The sequence below is a fragment of the Oncorhynchus masou genome, chromosome 17 (genome assembly GCF_036934945.1).
Source record: "Oncorhynchus masou masou isolate Uvic2021 chromosome 17, UVic_Omas_1.1, whole genome shotgun sequence".
In the NCBI taxonomy this organism is placed as follows: domain Eukaryota; kingdom Metazoa; phylum Chordata; class Actinopteri; order Salmoniformes; family Salmonidae; genus Oncorhynchus; species Oncorhynchus masou.
Genome location: NC_088228.1, coordinates 10,816,371 through 10,834,293, shown reverse-complemented (window position 1 = coordinate 10,834,293; position 17,923 = coordinate 10,816,371). Strand labels below are relative to the sequence as shown.

General features: G+C 43.5%; 1 protein-coding gene across 2 annotated transcripts; it reads left to right on the top strand.

The window, feature by feature from the left end:
• The first annotated feature begins 2,098 nt into the window (after positions 1-2,098).
• Positions 2,099-9,310, top strand: LOC135558435 (profilin-2-like). Of its 2 annotated transcripts, none has more exons than XM_064992234.1 (3): positions 2,099-2,428; positions 4,542-4,734; positions 7,076-7,383. In XM_064992234.1, exons 1-3 carry the CDS (start codon positions 2,300-2,302, stop codon positions 7,171-7,173), a joined length of 420 nt encoding a protein of 139 aa, XP_064848306.1. In that variant the 5' UTR covers positions 2,099-2,299; the 3' UTR covers positions 7,174-7,383. The 2 variants fall into 2 exon arrangements, with proteins under 2 accessions (XP_064848306.1, XP_064848305.1); XM_064992233.1 differs by lacking the exon at positions 7,076-7,383 and adding an exon at positions 7,390-9,310 and having other exon boundaries at positions 2,103-2,428.
• The last annotated feature ends 8,613 nt before the right edge of the window (positions 9,311-17,923 follow it).

Below are 17,923 nucleotides of genomic sequence, written 5' to 3'. Positions count from 1 at the left end.
ACAACAAAATGTGGGAAAAAAAATCATCAAGGGGTGTGAATAGTTTCTGAAGGCACTGTACACTATCCAAGGAAATGCTAACTTACAGGTTCCTACTTGACATTGTAACAACAATAACACACCATCTATATACACCATCATATACATATATATTTATATTCCGAACTCTAATATTTCTACATTTCTTAATTCCTTTATTTGTATTTTTGGGATTTGGCAGCAGAGAACTGGAAGGAGAGGCGGCCAAAGGAGGAATTGGTTTTGGGGGTGACTAGAGAGATATCCCTGCTGGAGCGTGTGCTACAGGTGGGTGCTGCTATGGTGACCAGCGAGCTGAGATAAGGGGGGACTTTACCTTGCAGGGTCTTGTAGATGACCTGGAGCCAGTGGGTTTGGCGACGAGTATAAAGCGAGGGCCAGCCAATGAGAGCATACAGGTCGCAGTGGTGGGTATTATATGGGGCTTTGTGGACAAAACGGATGGCACTGTGATAGACTGCATCCAATTTATTGAGTAGGGTATTGGAGGCTATTTTGTAGATGACATCATTGATGTATACAGAGAAGAGAGTCAGCCCAAGAATTTAACCCTGTGGCACCCCCATAGAGACTGCCAGAGGCCCGGAAAACAGGCCCTCCGATTTGACACACTGAACTCTATCAGAGAAGTAGTTGGTGAACCAGGCGAGGCAATCATTTGAGAAACCAAGGCTGAGGATGAGGATGTGGTGATTGACAGAGACGAAAGACTTGGCCAGGTCAGTGAATACAGCTGCACAGTATTGTTTCTTATCGATGGTGGTTAAGATATCGTTTAGGACCTTGAGCGTGGCTGAGGTGCATCCATGACCAGCTCTGAAACCAGATTGCATAGTGGAGAAGGTGTGGTGGGATTCGAAATGGTCGGTAATCTTTTTGTTGACTTGGCTTTCGAAGACCTTAGAAAGGCAGGGTAGGATAGATATAGGTCTGTAGCAGTTTGGGTCAAGAGTGTCCCCCCCTTTGAAGAGGTGCTGAGAGTGACACTGTACCTTCTAGCCATACTCCCAAGTATTTGTATGAGGTGACTACCTCAAGCTCTTAACCCTCAGAGGTAGTAATCACACCTGTGGGGAGAGGGGCATTCTTCTTAACAAACCACATGACCTTTGTTTTGGAGGTGTTCAGAGCAAGGTTAAGGGTAGAGAAAGCTTGTTGGACACTAAGAAAGCTTTGTTGTAGAGCATTTAACACAACATCCAGGGAGGGACCAGCTGAGTATAAGACTATCATCTGCATATAAATGGATAAGAAAGCTTCCTACAGCCTGAGCTATGTTGTTGATATAAGAAGAGTGTGGGGCCTAGGATCGAGCCTTGGGGTACTCCCTTGGTGACAGGCAGTGGCTGAGACAGCAGATTTTCTGACTTTAAACACTACACTCTTTGAGAGAGGTAGTTAGCAAACCAGGCCAAAGACCCCTCAGCGACACCAATACTCCTTAGCCTGCCCACAAGAATAGAATGCTCTACCGTATCAAAAGCATTGGTCAAGTCAATAAAAATAGCAGCACAACATTGCTTAGAATCAAGGGCAATGGCGACATCATTGAGGACCTTTAAGGTTGCAGTGACACGTCCATAACCTGAGCAGAAACCAGATTGCATACCAGAGAGAATACTATAGACATCAAGAAAGCCAGTCAGTTGATTATTGACAAGTTTTACATGTAAGCTAAGGTAAGCCTACACGAAACACAGGCCTTAAAATCATCTATGGGAAAAATGAATGGTGGAAAATTGATTGGACCCATTTACCTGTTTGACCGCTAAGTTTTATGGGTATTATGAGTCAAACTGTGGTACTCTTACAATATTGTCTGAAATAATATACAGAGGTCCACAAATCAGGAAGGGTGTTACATTACTACAGCAACATGCTCTAGACACTCACCCTGTCTATTAATTTCTCAATTTAACTGCCAACAATACAGTTTCGAGAGAAATAGATTATGCAGTACTAAAACTTGAAGACACTCCAGAGAACTCTGAAGTGCAGGACATGTCCGTTTTTATTCTTCCGCCCCTTGTGCTAAAAGCGCCAGTGAGTCCATTGTGCGGAGTGATCTGACGCAGACTACACCCATGCACTGCCTGACTACATTGGCTTTCTTTACTGCCCGAGCCAAGACGTGTGTGAACGTCGAAGTGGGGGTACAATTAGAGACAGTCAATTGATCCGTAAGCAGCGCAAAATCGTCTGTAACTGTCTTATCCCATAAACTACACTTTGGAGTTCATAGGGAGCTGTATATTTCAACATGTCTTGGCAAAGCTACGTGGATAACCTGATGGCGGATGGCAGTTGTCAGGATTCCGCCATTGTTGGGTATACGGACGCCAAATACGTTTGGGCAGCACATGCCGGTGGTACTTTTAACAACATAACGGTAAGAAATGGAAACAAATAACAAATGTGAATCAGAATGAATGCTGGCAGGGATAATCACAACCTCGCCGAACCTAGTTTTGCTAACGAGTTAGCTTGCTAGCTGATTCCACCGTCCATTCCGTTTGACCAGCAAGCTAGTAACGTTAGCTAAAGCTTGATACGTTAGCTTGCTATTGCTAACGTCATATGTACAATGCGAGTTGGTCAATAATATTAGGCTATAACTGTTGTGGACTTATCCTGGCTGCTAACAATGTTAGCTAGCTAGGTACAGTTAGCTAGCTGCCCAGAATTAGCCTACCTAGCTGGCATGCTTGCGAGACAACCTTTTTTTACCTTTTTTTATAAATATCACCTTTTATATAACTAGGCAAGTCGGTTAAGAACAAATTATTATTTACAATGACGGCCTACACCGGCCAAACCCAGACGACGCTGGGCCAATTGTGCGCCGCCCTATAGGACTCCCAATCACGGCCGGTTGTGATACAGCCAGGATTCGAACCAGGTTCTGTAGTGACGCTTCTAGTACTGCGTAGCAGTGCCACCGCTGCGCCACTCGGGAGCCCGTTAACGTTAGATCCAATGAATAAGTGTCGTGGTCTAAAGTTAACGTCAGATACCATAGTTAAGTTAGCCAACTAGCTAATGTGGCTAGCTACCTACACTTGCCAAAGCGTCACTAGCTAACGGCCTAATAATCTGTTTATTCTATACGGGTGTGCTAGCTAGTTATTACGGCTTGTTACCCAATGTTTCCATTTGGAGAACCAAGACAATTGATACATTTCGACATTGTTATAGCTAGTTAACTAAGTAAATGTGCAAGGTAGTTTTATATTAACTAGTTGAAGAAAGAGGGCTTAAGCGTTTTGCTCAAGTCAGGACCTAACGTGCCTTGTTGCTTCCCAAGATGGCGGCTCTCCCATGCCATCCACAATGGGTGAGCTTACCAACTATACTGATCAAAAAAGTAAACTGAACAATTTCTAAGATTTTACTGAGTTACAGTTCATATAAGGACATCAGTCAATTGAAATAAACCCAATAGTCCCTAATCTATGGATTTCACAAGACTGGGAATACAGATGCTGTATATGTTGGTCACAGACACCTTAAAAAAAAGTCAAGGGCGTGGCAAAAAAAATCAAATCAGAATTTGGTGTGGCCACCATTTGCCTCATGAAGTGCAACACATCTCCTTTGTATCGAGTTGATTGTGGCGGGTGGAATGTTTTCCCGCTCCTCTTCCATGGCTGTGCAAAGTTGCGGGATATGGCGGAAACTGGAACACGTTGTCGTTCACCGCGATCAAGAGCATCCCAAACATGCTCAATGTCTGAGTATGCAGACCATGGATAAACTGGGAAATTTTCAGCTTCCAGGAATTTTGTACAGATCCTTGTGACGTGGGCCCATGCATTATCATGCTGAACATGAGGTGGATGAGTGGGTCAGGATCTGGTCTCATTCAATTCTTGGGCAACAGCTCTGGTGGACATTCCTGCAGTCAGCATGCCAATTGCACGCTCCCTGATTCTGTTGTGAAAAAGCAGCACATTTTAGTGGCCTTATTGCTGTTTATTCAGCTTATTGATATGCCACCTCAGGTGGATTGATTATCGTGAAACATGGGACCAACACTTTACATGTTGCCTTTTGTTTTTGTACAGTGTAGCTAGTTAGTTAGATTAGTTTGTAGACAAGTGTAGCTAGCCAGCTCCACTAATGCATTTTGAATTTAGACTAAGTGCTGTACTACTTATTCATTATTCCCAGTGTATTAAAAAAAATGAGAACAGGGTCAGGGTTGTCGCACCCAGCCCCCCCCCCCCCCAAAAAAAAACAAGCTTGACAAAAATTGAGGTTGAAACGTGTCAGCTTTCAAAAATAATTAAAATATCACCTATGCATTACGGAAAACTTTCGTTGCCGTCTTTTTGGTAGATACCATCCCTCTTGCATACCATACATACCCTCTTGACAAAATGACATAAATCCAGATGTGCACCCCATTCCAGATGCTTTTAGTAGTGCTGCCATTTCTAAATGTTACATGTCCACTTTTTAATCTGCATTAACTTTGTGAGTGCACTTTAACTGTGTTTCAGCCTCAAGAAATTGATGTTCTCATTGGAAAGGACAGGGCTAGCTTCTTCACCAACGGCATGACCTTGGGTTCGAAGAAGTGCTCGGTCATCAGAGACAGCCTCCATGTTGAAGGGGACTGGACAATGGACATCAGGACAAAGAGTCAAGGAGGAGAGCCAACATACAACGTCACTGTAGGCAAAGCCGGAAAAGGTAAAGGGTGACTACTTTTAGTGGTAAACAAAACATTTCAGTGATTGCGACGTTATAGCCCCAGATCCATCCTAAAAGTTTGCGTTGAGACAGACAGCCGAATTCTGATCTTTTTCCCACTATTTGATCTTTTGACCAATCACATCGGATCTTTTCAGATCAGAGCTGATCTAATTGGTCAAAAGACCAATTCATGAAAAAAGATCAGAATAGGGCAGCCTTTCTAAAGCAGCCTAACATACTCAAGTGTTGCCTTCTAGTCAATGCAAGCGTCTTGTTGATTGGTGATGATTCGTTCTAGTGCTCTGTTCTCATATTAGTACATCATGCAGCTTTTTTTACTATGAAACAGAATACAGCACAACATATATCGGTGTTCTGCGCATGTCAATTGCAAAGGGAAATATCAACATGTGCAATTTGATTTATCAATACCGGTATAGTCAATGGCACAATTTAAGCTAGGACATCGCTGTGACTTTGGGATAGAAATTGAAGAGAACTTGGGCCTCCCGAGTGGTGCAGTGGTCTAAGGCACTGCATCGCAGTACTAGCTTTGCCACTAGAGATTCTGGTTTTGAGTCCATGCTCTGTCGCATCCGGCCATGACCGGGAGACCCATGGGGCGGCGCACAATTGGCCCAGCATTGTCCAGATTAGTGGAGGGTTTGGCCGGCAGGGATGTCCTTGTCCCATCGCGCACCAGCGACTCCTGTGGTGGGCCGGGCGCAGTGCACGCTGACAAGGTCGCCAGGTGTACGGTGTTTCCTCTGACACATTGGTGCGGGTGGCTTCCGGGTTAAGCGGGCATTGTGTAAAGAATCAGTGCGGCTTCGTTGGGTTGTGTTATGGGGGACGCACGGCTCACGACCTTCGCCTCTCCCAAGTCCGTACGGGAGTTGCAGCGATGAGACAATTTGATACCAGGAAATTGGGGAGAAAAGGGGAGATAAAAAAAATAATTAAATCGAAGAGAACTTGTTGAATTTCATCACATCGGCGAGATGTCCACTGAGGTAAAGTACATAGATGTTACTTATGAGGAGCCATGCTTTGTATGAGAGAAATGAAGCCTAATTCACAAGCAGTCTCATTCAAGTTAGTGTTTTGAAATGGCAGGAGTGAAGAAACAAGAAGTCAAGGTTTGCCTACTCTTAAGTCCATCTGCCTTTGTGGTCCTTACTGACGTCTGTCATTTGAGTCTAATCAACAACTTTGTGGGTCTTTACCTTTTTCAGCTTCTTCTTGCCTCAACTATTGGGTGGTTGTCAACCTCACTAACATTTTAGATGCATGCTGTCTAACATTATTTCTAGCCCTCTATCATCTCCCTGGACAGTAGCCTACAACGTCTCAACATTTTGGGGCAGTCAAAACGGTTCTGTAGCCTACATTTTGATTAACTAGCAGTCCATGGACTTCCATTTTCAAGGCAATGTCAAATATTCCACCACTAATACAGGGCACTACGCTGACATATTTTTACAATGAGCACATGTGTGCCTATTTTGAAAATGTAGGACTGCACAAAGAATTTTAGGAGCACAATGAAAAAGGTGATAAAGCTAGATTTCTTCATTTTTCTTGGCAAACTGGTGCTCCTAAATTTTAAAATTCCAGGTTGCACAGCAAAATATGTAGGTGCGTATGCAAGTAAAGTGGTCGGCCCTGTAATAACCCTGAGTTAGATTCCAGTGTAGAAGTGGCTTTAAAAACATGGCTGACACATCCCCCACTCATTACCTTATGTTGGCCACATTCCAATCTTTTGACGTTCTAGTCATTTAGCAGACGCTCTTATCCAGAGTAACTTACAGTAGAGAGTGCATACTTTTTTTGTGCAAAAATAATATTGTGAAGTTGTCAATTGACTCCCTATTTCAAAAGAAGATGGAGAACAAAATGTGATTGGGGGGGGGGGGGAGAACAAAAATAATATTGTGAAGTTGTCAAAACGATACGATCAAAAAATGTCCCGATATGGAACTATCGATTTTAAAATAAAATAAATGACCCTCGTCACTACCTGTAACACACGCAAGCCATAACTTTAGCTTCTGTTATGCCAACTGTACAGTGTTTCCCCTAGGATTTTTTTTTTTCAGCAGTGGTAGCTGTTCCCATAAACCTCCAGACATTGAGCCAACAACTATCCATTTAAAAGCATGTGTCGGCATATATATATAAAATAAATAATTGCAGCGGTAGCAACAATTCAGAGGCGGGCCACCTCTGCAAAATGAATATAGGGGAAACACTTCCATAAGCTCACTAACCTTCTTTTCCTCACTTGACTGTCTTTCCATTTGACCGCTCTAAACTTTCCTTTCTTCTCTTTCAGTCTTGGTTCTTGTAATGGGCAAAGAAGGGGTCCACGGAGGCGGATTGAATAAGAAGGCATACTCGATGGCAAAATACTTGAGGGATTCAGGGTTCTAGTGTCACCAAGCTTGCTTAGTTAAAATTGAGGGACAAAAAGAAGAGAATTAAAATATTGCTGTTAAGATTTCTCCTGCAAGCAGTCAAATGTCGTGGAAACTTTAATAGCAATGGTGGCGGTAAGGTCCTATGTCACCTTTATCCCCACTTTTAGCGGGGAAAAAATACTTTCTTGTCAATTTGTCATTTTTCCTTTTGTTTCCTTGTGTGCTCCAGCATTGGTTTTAGTCATGGGAAAAGAAGGGGTCCATGGCGGACAGCTCAACAAGAAAGCATTTACTATGACTGAGTACCTGAGGAGTTCTGGATTTTAAGGCAGCCTGTCTACCCACCTAGTATTTCCCTCTGGCTCCGCTCCCCCTCATTGTGTTGACAGTACTTCCAGGATTAGTTAGCAGATGCATTTCTCTCACAGTTCCATTTTCATGTACACCCTTTTATATTTTTTTTCATGTCAATTCATTTATTTATTTTTTTGCTCCTATCTCCCTGTTCTTTCTCACAGTATTAACACTACAGTATGTTCTCAACTCTATTTCTGACACTACAATAACAAATTGTGGATGTTTATATTTACCAAAACACATGTGCAAAGAATTGAATGATAATGTAATAAAGTTTATACCAAATTTGAACTTGGCTTGTAAAAACAAATGATGAGGAATCACACTGAATGGCTGTGTCATTCAATGGTGCAGATAGTTTTGGGTGGGACAATGCCTTATGAGCATACTGAAGAGATAACCGGCTGGTATTGTTTTCCTGTTCTCCGGGTGGCTTCCATGTCAGGATTTGAAAGTTGCATGCATATCTTTTAGCAGGGTTGAGGTTAATACCATTTTCTTTCCAGACAATTCAGAAAGTTAACCGAATTTCAGTGTAATTCCTGAATTGAAATGGAATTGACCTTAACCCTGTCTTTAACCATACAGAGCTGAACTCTCCTTGCCCTTCCCAAAACTTTTATATTCCCGCAAAATGTTATTTTTTATTCAGGCTTCAATTTTTTGCTTTGTCATTGGATACTACATAAATCCAGAATAATCCTCTATACATACACCTTAAAACCCCTGAGTCAGATCACTTGTTTTTCTTTTGCATTGTCTTCCATCAAATGCTTTTGCTGTTGTAACTTGAATGTGGTCTTACACGTCATTGTGATGTTGGAATATTGTAATGGCAGATCAAAGCAGTATTGCTGAGGATTTTTGTTGATAGAAATTCCTCCCATGAACCCCCACGACATCTTGAAGTCTCCATGGACATTCCATCTGCCAGCTCCCGTATTTCACGCTGCCGATTTGTGCAGCGTATCGTCCAGACTCCCTACATAACCATGTTTTGTCAAGTTGGCAAGTTATATTTTCCATAGGACCAATTGTTACGTCACAGTTAGGGGATTTTTCAGAATGGCTTCAAGTCATTGTGAAGGATGATTGTTGTCCTCTGTTTGACTGTAATCATTAGACTATACTTCAGATGACTGTAAAACACACTGCTTCTTATGATGACTTTAAAACACGAATTGATTTGCTGATAATTTGTTAACAGATCATTGCAGTCTCATTTGACACCTGTGGTAACCAGAGTATTCTCACTGAATGCATTTGACTGTAAACCCAAGCTCTGAATTTATTGCCTAGTGCTCTACTTATCATCATGTGTATCAGCAACTGTCATAGCACGGTACTTAACAGTAAATTAAAAATAAAAAAAAATATATGAAGAAAAAAAAATAGTGATAGTGTGTACACTAAATTTAAAAAAAAAATGGTGTTGGTTGGAATAAGAACACTAAGTTGTCTTGTGAAAACTTTATAAGAAAAGCTGTGTATCCTGTGCCATAACACAGATCTGGTCTGTTGCTACTTTGAGTTTGATTATTATTCTTTTTTTTAAACTGCTGCCCCAGCAAGGACTAACTTCAATGGCATTTTCCTTCGGGATATTTTGGCATCAACCGATACACTCCAGGCTTTGTGGACTATGTACAGACCAAAAAATACATTTTTCCCTTGTGCATTTGGATTCAAAATTATGAAATGTGCATTTTCAAAATTTGGGGAAAATGCTATAAATTTATAAATCACCTTTTTTTGTTTACAGACGGATCAAATAAAAGCTATTCCAACCAGAACTGTAACCCTGTGTGTTCTTGGTTTATTAACTGATTTCAATTCTGTAGTTGAGTTATTTGATTAAACTGATCTTTATGGTAAAAATGCTGCAACATTACAGTAGGAGATGCGGGGGAAAACGTGTTGGACACCCTACAATATATGCCATATTTAGACAGGCAGCCCAATTCTGATCTTTCTCCGCCAATTGATATTTACCAATAATTGGGCAAAAGATCAGAATTAGGCTGCCTGTGTAAACGCAGCCACAGTTAGCAGTTTCCTGCTCAGACGTTGCATGCATCAACCAATGGTTGCGTTCCTTGTCATCGACGGGTCGAGCACCACATTGCTCGAACATAATGTGAGCGTTCCTCTGCTCAGGCTTTGCTGACTCCTTACCAATCTTACAATTCCTGGATAGGTATTTTACGTACAACTAATCACATACACTATATACAAAAGTATGTGGACAGCCCTTCAAATTAGTTTATTCAGCTATTTCAGCCACACCCTTTGCTGACAGGTGTATAAAATTGATCACACAGTCACGCAATCTCCATAGACCAACACTGGCAGTAGAATGGCCTTACTGAAGAGCTTAGTGATTTAACGTGGCACCGTTCTAGGGCGCCACCTTTCCAACAAGTCAGTTCATTCAATTTCTGCTCTGCTAGAGCTGCCACGCTCAACTGTAAGTTTTGTTATTATGAAGTGGAAACGTCTCGTAGCAACAGCTGCGAAGTTGTAGGCCACACAAGCTAAAAGAACGGGATCGTCCTCGGTTGCAACACTCACTACCGAGTTCCAAACTGCCTCTGGAAGCAATGTCAGCACAAGAGCTGTTAGTCGGGAGCTTCTTGAAATAGGTTTCCGTGGCCGAGCTGCCGCACACAAGCGTAAGACCACCATGCACAATGCCATGCGTCTGCTGGAGTGGTGTGAAGCTCACTGCCAGTGGACCCTGGCGCTGTGGAAATTAGCTCTGTTCCGGCCATTATCATGAGGCGTTCTCCCCTCAACAGCCTTCTGTGCACTCGACCACGGTTTCCCAAACTAGATGCTGTGTTTACATTGGCAGTCAACTTCTGATATTTTACCACTTATTGGTCGTTTTGACCAATCCGATCAGCTCTTTTGACATTAATTGGGCTGCCTGTGTAAACACAGCGTGAGAGGATTTTATCGTATAATTCTGCTTTCATTAAAAAAGTGGGTAGGTTGTATTTACCATATACGATTTTTTTTCCAGAGTTCCCAGTTGTCTTGTAAGTACAATATACACTACATGGGCAATCTCGTGCCTGATGGCACAGTTTATGCATGCAACGTTTGAGCAGGGGAACATGATCGCTGCTTACACCTGTCAATCTCAGTGCATATAGTGGGCGCATTTCTCTGTCTAAACATTGCAGATGAATGCCAGAGGTATACTACAAGGCAGGATTATGGGGTAGCCAGCTAACTTGTCTAAATATTCTGTAGAAATAACCTTGGTCTAATTCAATTTAACAAATGAAAATACATTTTCTGTTTAGCTTTTTTTTTTTTACAGTGCCTTCAGAAAATTTTCAGGACCCATTGACTTTTCACATTGTTACGTTACAGCCTTATTATAAAATGGATTAAATAAAACACTTCCCTTAACAATCTGCACACAAAACTCCATAATGACAAAGCAAAAACAGTTGTTTTTTAAATTGTGGCAAAAGAAAAAATAATTGTTTTTAAAATACCTTATTCACATAACTATTCAGACCCTTTGCTATGAGACTCAAAATTGAGCTCAGGTGCATCCTGTGTCCATTGATCATCCTTGAGATGTTTCTACAACTGTATTGGAGTCCACCTGTGGTAAATTCAATGGTTTATACATGATTTGGAAAGGCACAACCCTGTCTATATAAGGTCCAACAGTTGACAGTGAATGTCAAAGGAATTGTCTGTAGACCTCTGAGACAGGATTGTATCGAGGCACAGATCTGGGGAAGGGTACCAAAATATTTTCTGCAGCAATGAAGGTCCCCAAGAACACAGTGGCCTCCATCATTCTTAAATGGAAGAAGTTTGGAGCCACCAAGACTCTTCCTAGAGCTGGCCGCTCGGACAAACTGAGCAATCAGGGGAGAAGGGCCTCGATCAGGGAGGTGGACAAGAACCCGATGGTCACTCTGACAAGAGCTCCAGAGTTCCTCTGTGGAGATGGGAGAGCCTTCCAGAAGGACTACCATCTCTGCAGCACACTACCAATCAGGCCTTTATTGTAGAGTAGCCAAATGGAAGCCACTCCTCAGTAAAAGGCATATGACAGCCCGCTTGGAGTTTGCCAAAAGGCACCTAAAGACTCTCAGACCATGAGAAACAAGATTCTCTGGTCTGATGAAACCAAGATTGAACTCTTTGGCCTGAATGCCAAGTGTCACGTCTGGATTAAGCCTGGCACCATCCCTACAGTGAAGCAGGGTGGTGGCAGCATCATGCTGTGGGGATGTTTTTCAGCAGCAGGGACTGGGAGACTAGTCAGGATCGAGGCAAAGATGAACAGAGAAAAGTACAGAGATCCTTGATGAATACCTGCTCCATACCGCTCAGGACCTCAGACTGGGGCGAAGGTTCACCTTCCAACAGGACAACGACCCTAAGCAAACAGCCAAGACAACGCAGGAGTAGCTTCGGGACTATCAAACATCTCTGGAGAGACCTGAAAATAGCTGTGCAGCGACGCTCCCCATCCAACCTGATGAAGCTTGAGAGGATCTGCAGAGAAGAATGTTAGACACACCACAAATACAGGTGTGCCAAGCTTGTAGCGTCATACCCAGGGAGATTTGAGGGTGTAATTGCTGCCAAAGGTGCTTCAACAAAGTACTGAGTATAGGGTCTGAATACTTACGTACATGTGATTTTTATATTTTTCCTAGATTTGCACCAAAAACACTTCATGCTTTGTCATTATGGGTATTGTGTGTAGATTGATGAGGGGAAAAAAACTATTTAATCCATTTTAGAATAAGGCCTTAATGTATCAAAATGTGGAAAAAGTCAAGGGGTCTGAATACTTTCTGAATGCACTGTAAATTATAGCAATCTGGTGCCTGATGGAAAAGTCAATATTGTGGCCAACGACTGAGCAGGGGATCTCGACCAGGGTCTAGGGGTTGATTTGGGGCCATTGTCTTCAAATGGTGACCATAAACAGATGGTGTGTAGAAATTTGGTGGTTTGGTGGGTAGAAACTTAGCGGTAGGTGGGTAGAGACTTAGTGGTAGGTGGGTAGAGACTTGGTGGTAGGGGTGGTTGGTGGGTAGAGACTTAGTGGTAGGGGGGGGTTGTTGGGTAGAGACTTAGTGGTAGGTGGGTTGCCTACTGTACTTTGCAGATCCTATGGAGTGTAGACTATTGAAGAGTTGACTAGATATGAGGGTGCAGAGTGGTTGTGTAATTTACCAGCCCTGTGAAGTGTGGACCAGTAGGGTTATGAGGGAGGAGGTTGCTGGTCAGTTGCAGTTCAGGGCCAACATGGCATACTTGAATTCCTCCTCACACACTACATGATCTGGGGAAACGGAGAAGAACAAGATTTGATGACGTTTTAAAAAGAGTTACAGAGATGAGACATAACCACGTGCCCATCCAAACCTTTTATGCAAGTAAAGTACAAAAATATCACGACAGGCCTGATGTAAAATTTGTCTGTAAACATTTTCAAATGGCGACAAAACAAAATACGCTAGACAAGGTGATAACTTTTGGGTAAAATTCAATATGCAGGAAATGGCGGAGAAACCGCGTTAATGCGCAAATATTGATATAATAACTGTCGTATTGAAGTAAACGCGATATGTTGTGGCAAAATGTGCACTATGTCATCACCCTTAGCTGGAAAGAAGCATCAAGCTCATCACCGTGCACATTCACCATCCTGTTAATTTCATCATGTTATTTAATCTGCAGCCGAATACACTGCATGCTTTCCAGAGTCGTAGTGGGAGGACCACACAACATATCATCACGAACTCAAATCTACTTTGATATCATGGTTATTATTGTAACGACCCTGGGTTTATAAACGCGGAAATCGACTCTGCCGCTTGAGCATGCTTTTGCGGCACAGTCGATAGTGCGCCGGACCTCGGGCTAGAAGGTCGAGGGTTCGAGACCTGCTCCCTGCTGTTTCATTACATTATATACAATGTTTTTCCATAATGTATTTTCCACCGCAATATCTCGCATAATTAAATCTACAGATAATAAGATCCCATCATGTCTAGCGTATTTTTGTTTTGTCGACATTTGGAACGTTTACCGACAAATTTGCTGTTCCCACCTGGCTGGCAACATGCACTTTAATCGCATGAAAAGGTTGAATGGAAACCTGGTTATTGATGGAAAATATTCTAAGCGTACACGTCAATCAACCAAATACGACTAATTGATCACAGCTGCATATCATCACAGTTGCGTTCAATTTGGACGCAATGTTCAGATAGAAATGTAGGCTGTAATGTAGAATAGACATATGTCTCTCATGTAGAATACGGAATCATGTCAGCTCAGAACAAGACATTTCTGTCTGCGTCGTTCTGAATGTCGCACCCTCGTGAGGGTGACGTGGGTCATTTGATTAGAGACACCTGTGAGTGGGAGGTCTGAAGTCTAATTGGTCGGTAATCATATTCAGCCTCTGGCGGCAGTGAGTGAAGGAAACTCATTCAGCACACTGATGTGGTGGTCTTGTGTGTTTGTGAAACGCGATTTTAGTCCGATGGCATGGAAGGCAAAAGGGGAGCGTCTCTCTTTAATATGTTTAGGGCTAGTTGTGGTAGTATTGAACTCCTTTGGTCAGTGCGCTGCAGTAACACAAACAAGATCGTCAAAATCCTCCATTGTCCTGGGACCCCATTTGAAGGGGGATCTTAACAATGGTAAAGAGGAGCCGTCTCCAGGTGCTGTGCGATTTGGAAGGCTTATACTTGGACGTAATGTCAAACAAAGAAATGAGAGTTTTTCTGCTGATGAACATACTGTCTCCAAAGTCCGATCCTCCAATGGTTCACTGGATGATGCTGACTACCAGTCTGACATGGGTATGTATCTCTGACTTGCTTTTTAATATGCTAATTTTGTTTCCATTTGTAGGAATGTTTATCAGTTTGACTTAATTAACAACAATTAGTTGCACCTTCCAGTGAAACTGGAAGCATTTGGTCCGAACAATGCTGTAGGGACTCTTAGTCCTGTGAATGGCTTTAGTAGTATTGCTCTACAATCTAGGTTAAGAATGGACTACCATTGGTGTAGTTAACCTAAGTTGTCTTCTACTTTAAAGGTTGGGAACCTAAGCAGCTGGGAGGACATGTTTATGGCACAATTAGGCCAAGTAGTCCAGTGGTGGAAAGTCTTTTGCAGATGGAACCAAGTGTTGAGTGTGTTGGGGACTCCATGAAACTAAAGGTCCATGACACAGGCTCTACACCAGGCTCTTTCTTTTTTGTGGACCGAGGCAAGTATCCAGCTGTTATCCTGGTATTTGAGATTTAAGTCATTTGAAAGCTGTACAAGTTAGATGCCATTTGTTGTGTTACTGGTTAACAAATTTCCTTTCTCTTGCTGTTACAATGTGTTGCAGGAAATCAGTCTCCCCTGCCTCTGTCACAGTTGCCCACAAACTGTGGTCATTCCATCAGCACCACTCACCAGGATTGGATTTTCATTGCCATCTATAATGGCTGTTATGTCACACTGGAGGTTGGAAGTCATTCAAATTGTTCCTTTTTTATTGTGAGTTTTAACACTTTCCAAGATTAACTTTAAATTTAATTTTGCAGGATGGTAATTATGTTCTGCCTTTGCGTTGGTGGGGATTGCCAATTAAAATGTCCTGCCCTGCCAAAAAACCCTTTAAGCCCAACCCTCCTACTGTTTCCTGCTACCCTGAGGGCATGGTGGTGAAAATGGAAGGGGGCACCTCTGCCAAGGATCTCAGGGTCAAGTGTAAGTCATTTACATGAATCTCAATCCTTGTGCATTCTCTCAAGAGGAACACGTGCAAGTTGGATAAGTACCTTTGTTACTGTATGCTTTAATTTCGACTATTCCACTCTTCCAGTCAAAGGACACTGGCAGCCGTTGATGAGAGTTTCGCCCCATTGTGGCTACAGTGTGGTAGCTCATCGAGAAGCTGTGACCATTTCTGCTCATTATGAACCCTGTGTGGAACTTAAGGTCTGAATTGTCAGTTGTGTTAATATTGTCCTTGCTGGTTTTGAAGGACATGGGTCGGAATTAATGATTTGATTCAAATGTTAATTTCTTTATTGCAGGATGGGATGTTCACCCTTGAACTTGCTGGCGAGGCGGAGGTTAAAGTGTCCTGTCCTAGTCCTGTTGACCAGTCTTTCCCTCGCCCCAATTACCCCCAAACCCCTGTGTTTCCGGTTCCTCCCACCATTGCGCTTCAACCAAGTCCAATGTTTCCTCCTCAGCTTACTTCACCCCCTAAACCCCAGGCTCCACTGCATCCTTACTACACAAAGCCTGCTGAGAAGCCAAAACCTGCTACTCTGCCTCCTGGAAACCCTCAGTATTACTTTTCCTTCTACCCTCGACCAGCCAAGCCTGTCACTAGCTCTCCACCTAAAGACCCCCAGCCTCCTTGGTATTCCGAGTCCTTCTACCCTCGGCCAGCTGAGCCAGTTACTCGTATGCCTGGCGAACTTCCCCCTGCAACAGAAGCTCCAAATGACAAGGTGTACTATCCTTACAACCGATATCCTTATGACCCTCAGCCAGCCAAGCCTGTAACTCATCCTCCTGTGATTCAAAGGCCTGCTACTGAAAAGCCAACATCTCCACTGCATCCTTACTATACACAACCTGCTACTCTGCCTCCTGGCAATCCTCAGTATTACTTTTCATTCTACCCTCCCGCTGCAACCAAAGTTCCTCAGGGCCATGAACAACATCCCGACTACCGACATCCCAAACCTGTAACTGGTTCTCCCCCTGAAGACTACCAAATTCCTTGGGAGTTTTTTGACAGTCAACCAGCCAAGCCTGTGACACGTACTCCTGTGACTCAACCTACACCTGCCATACATCCCCCTGCTACTGAAAAGCCAACAGCTCCACTGCGTCCTTATTACCCGAAACCTGATACTCTGCCTCCTGGGAACCCTCAGTATTACTTTTCATTCTATCCTCTGCCTGCTAAGCCTGTAACTCCTCCCCCTCAAGTGTCTACCTCTGCTACCAAAGCTCCTCAGGGCCATGTGCAGCATCCTTACTACCCACACCCTCTCTATCCACCACATCCCAAGCGTGTAACTGGCTCTCCCCCTAAAGACTCCCAAATTCCTTGGGATTCCTTTGACCCTCAACCATTTAAGCCTGCTACGTATCATGTGACTCCAGAGCCTACACCTGCCATGCTTCCCCCTCCTACTGAAAAGCCAACAGCTCCACTGCATCCCTACTACCAACAGTTCCACCCTGAGCCAGCTAAGCCCATTACAATCCCACTTAGGCCTGCAACTCAAACACCAGAACAAACGCCACTTGTAGTCCATACATGGATACCTGCTCCTCAACAACCTAGTCATCCAAGAACTACTAAAGCACCTCCAACAGTGGCTCCTAGTTCACCTCAGCCAGGTGACTCTTATCCACCACATCCTGGGTATTGTCCTGCAGTCTGCCCTACTGGTTTCTTGACCTGCTGCCCCATGCCCATATCTTTCCATCAACACCACCACAACCATTTTGGCTCTGTAACATCCAAAGATAGTGGTATCATTCCTGCTTACCCTTTCAAACATACATCTGACCTGTTCAATTATGCTTCGGTTTCTGGACCTACCCAAGCCACTACAACCCCACAACCTATAACAGTTCAGACCGTTGCCCCCACTAAAATTACTTTGACTGGTTTCCATGACTACTGGAGTCAGCATGGAATGAGGTTTTCAGCCTCCTTGGCTTCGTATGCCCAAGCACCTAGTGATGCCAACAAGCCCTCAGAACCCCAACGTCCAAAGCAATCACATTTTCAGTCCTACAACCCACAGCAGCCAATGCACCCATATTTTGAAGCACCTGCCAGTGACTCCAACAAACCTATGGCACAGCAACAACCAATTCAGCCATATCTGCCCCATAACCCACAGCGGCTTATGCATGCATATCCTCTGCCATACAAACCACAAGGTCCAGTACAGCCACATGGCCAAGCACCTGTTTATCATAACAAGCCCTTGGAACTTGAGCGACCTGCCAGTGATCCAAGTAAACCATCTGAACCTCAATCGCTGTCTAGTGACCTCAACAAGCCCTTAAAACCCCAACCTTCAAAGTGGCCACATTATCCTTTCAGACCTCCAATGTGGTATGACCCTGACATGTTCTACGCATCCAAGCCTCTGCTGCAACCACACCACCAAACCCAACTGTCTGAATCTGCAATGCAGATGCATAGCACACTTGAACAACTGAGTCCTCAAGAACATCCACATGGACCGCTTCAGCCTCCAAGACCAGTCAAGGAACTGGGTGGCTCCCTTCCCAGTAATTCAAAGGGTATCTCTAGCCTTCAGCAACGAAACCCCTCAGGCCATCAAATGCCTACCCATTACGGC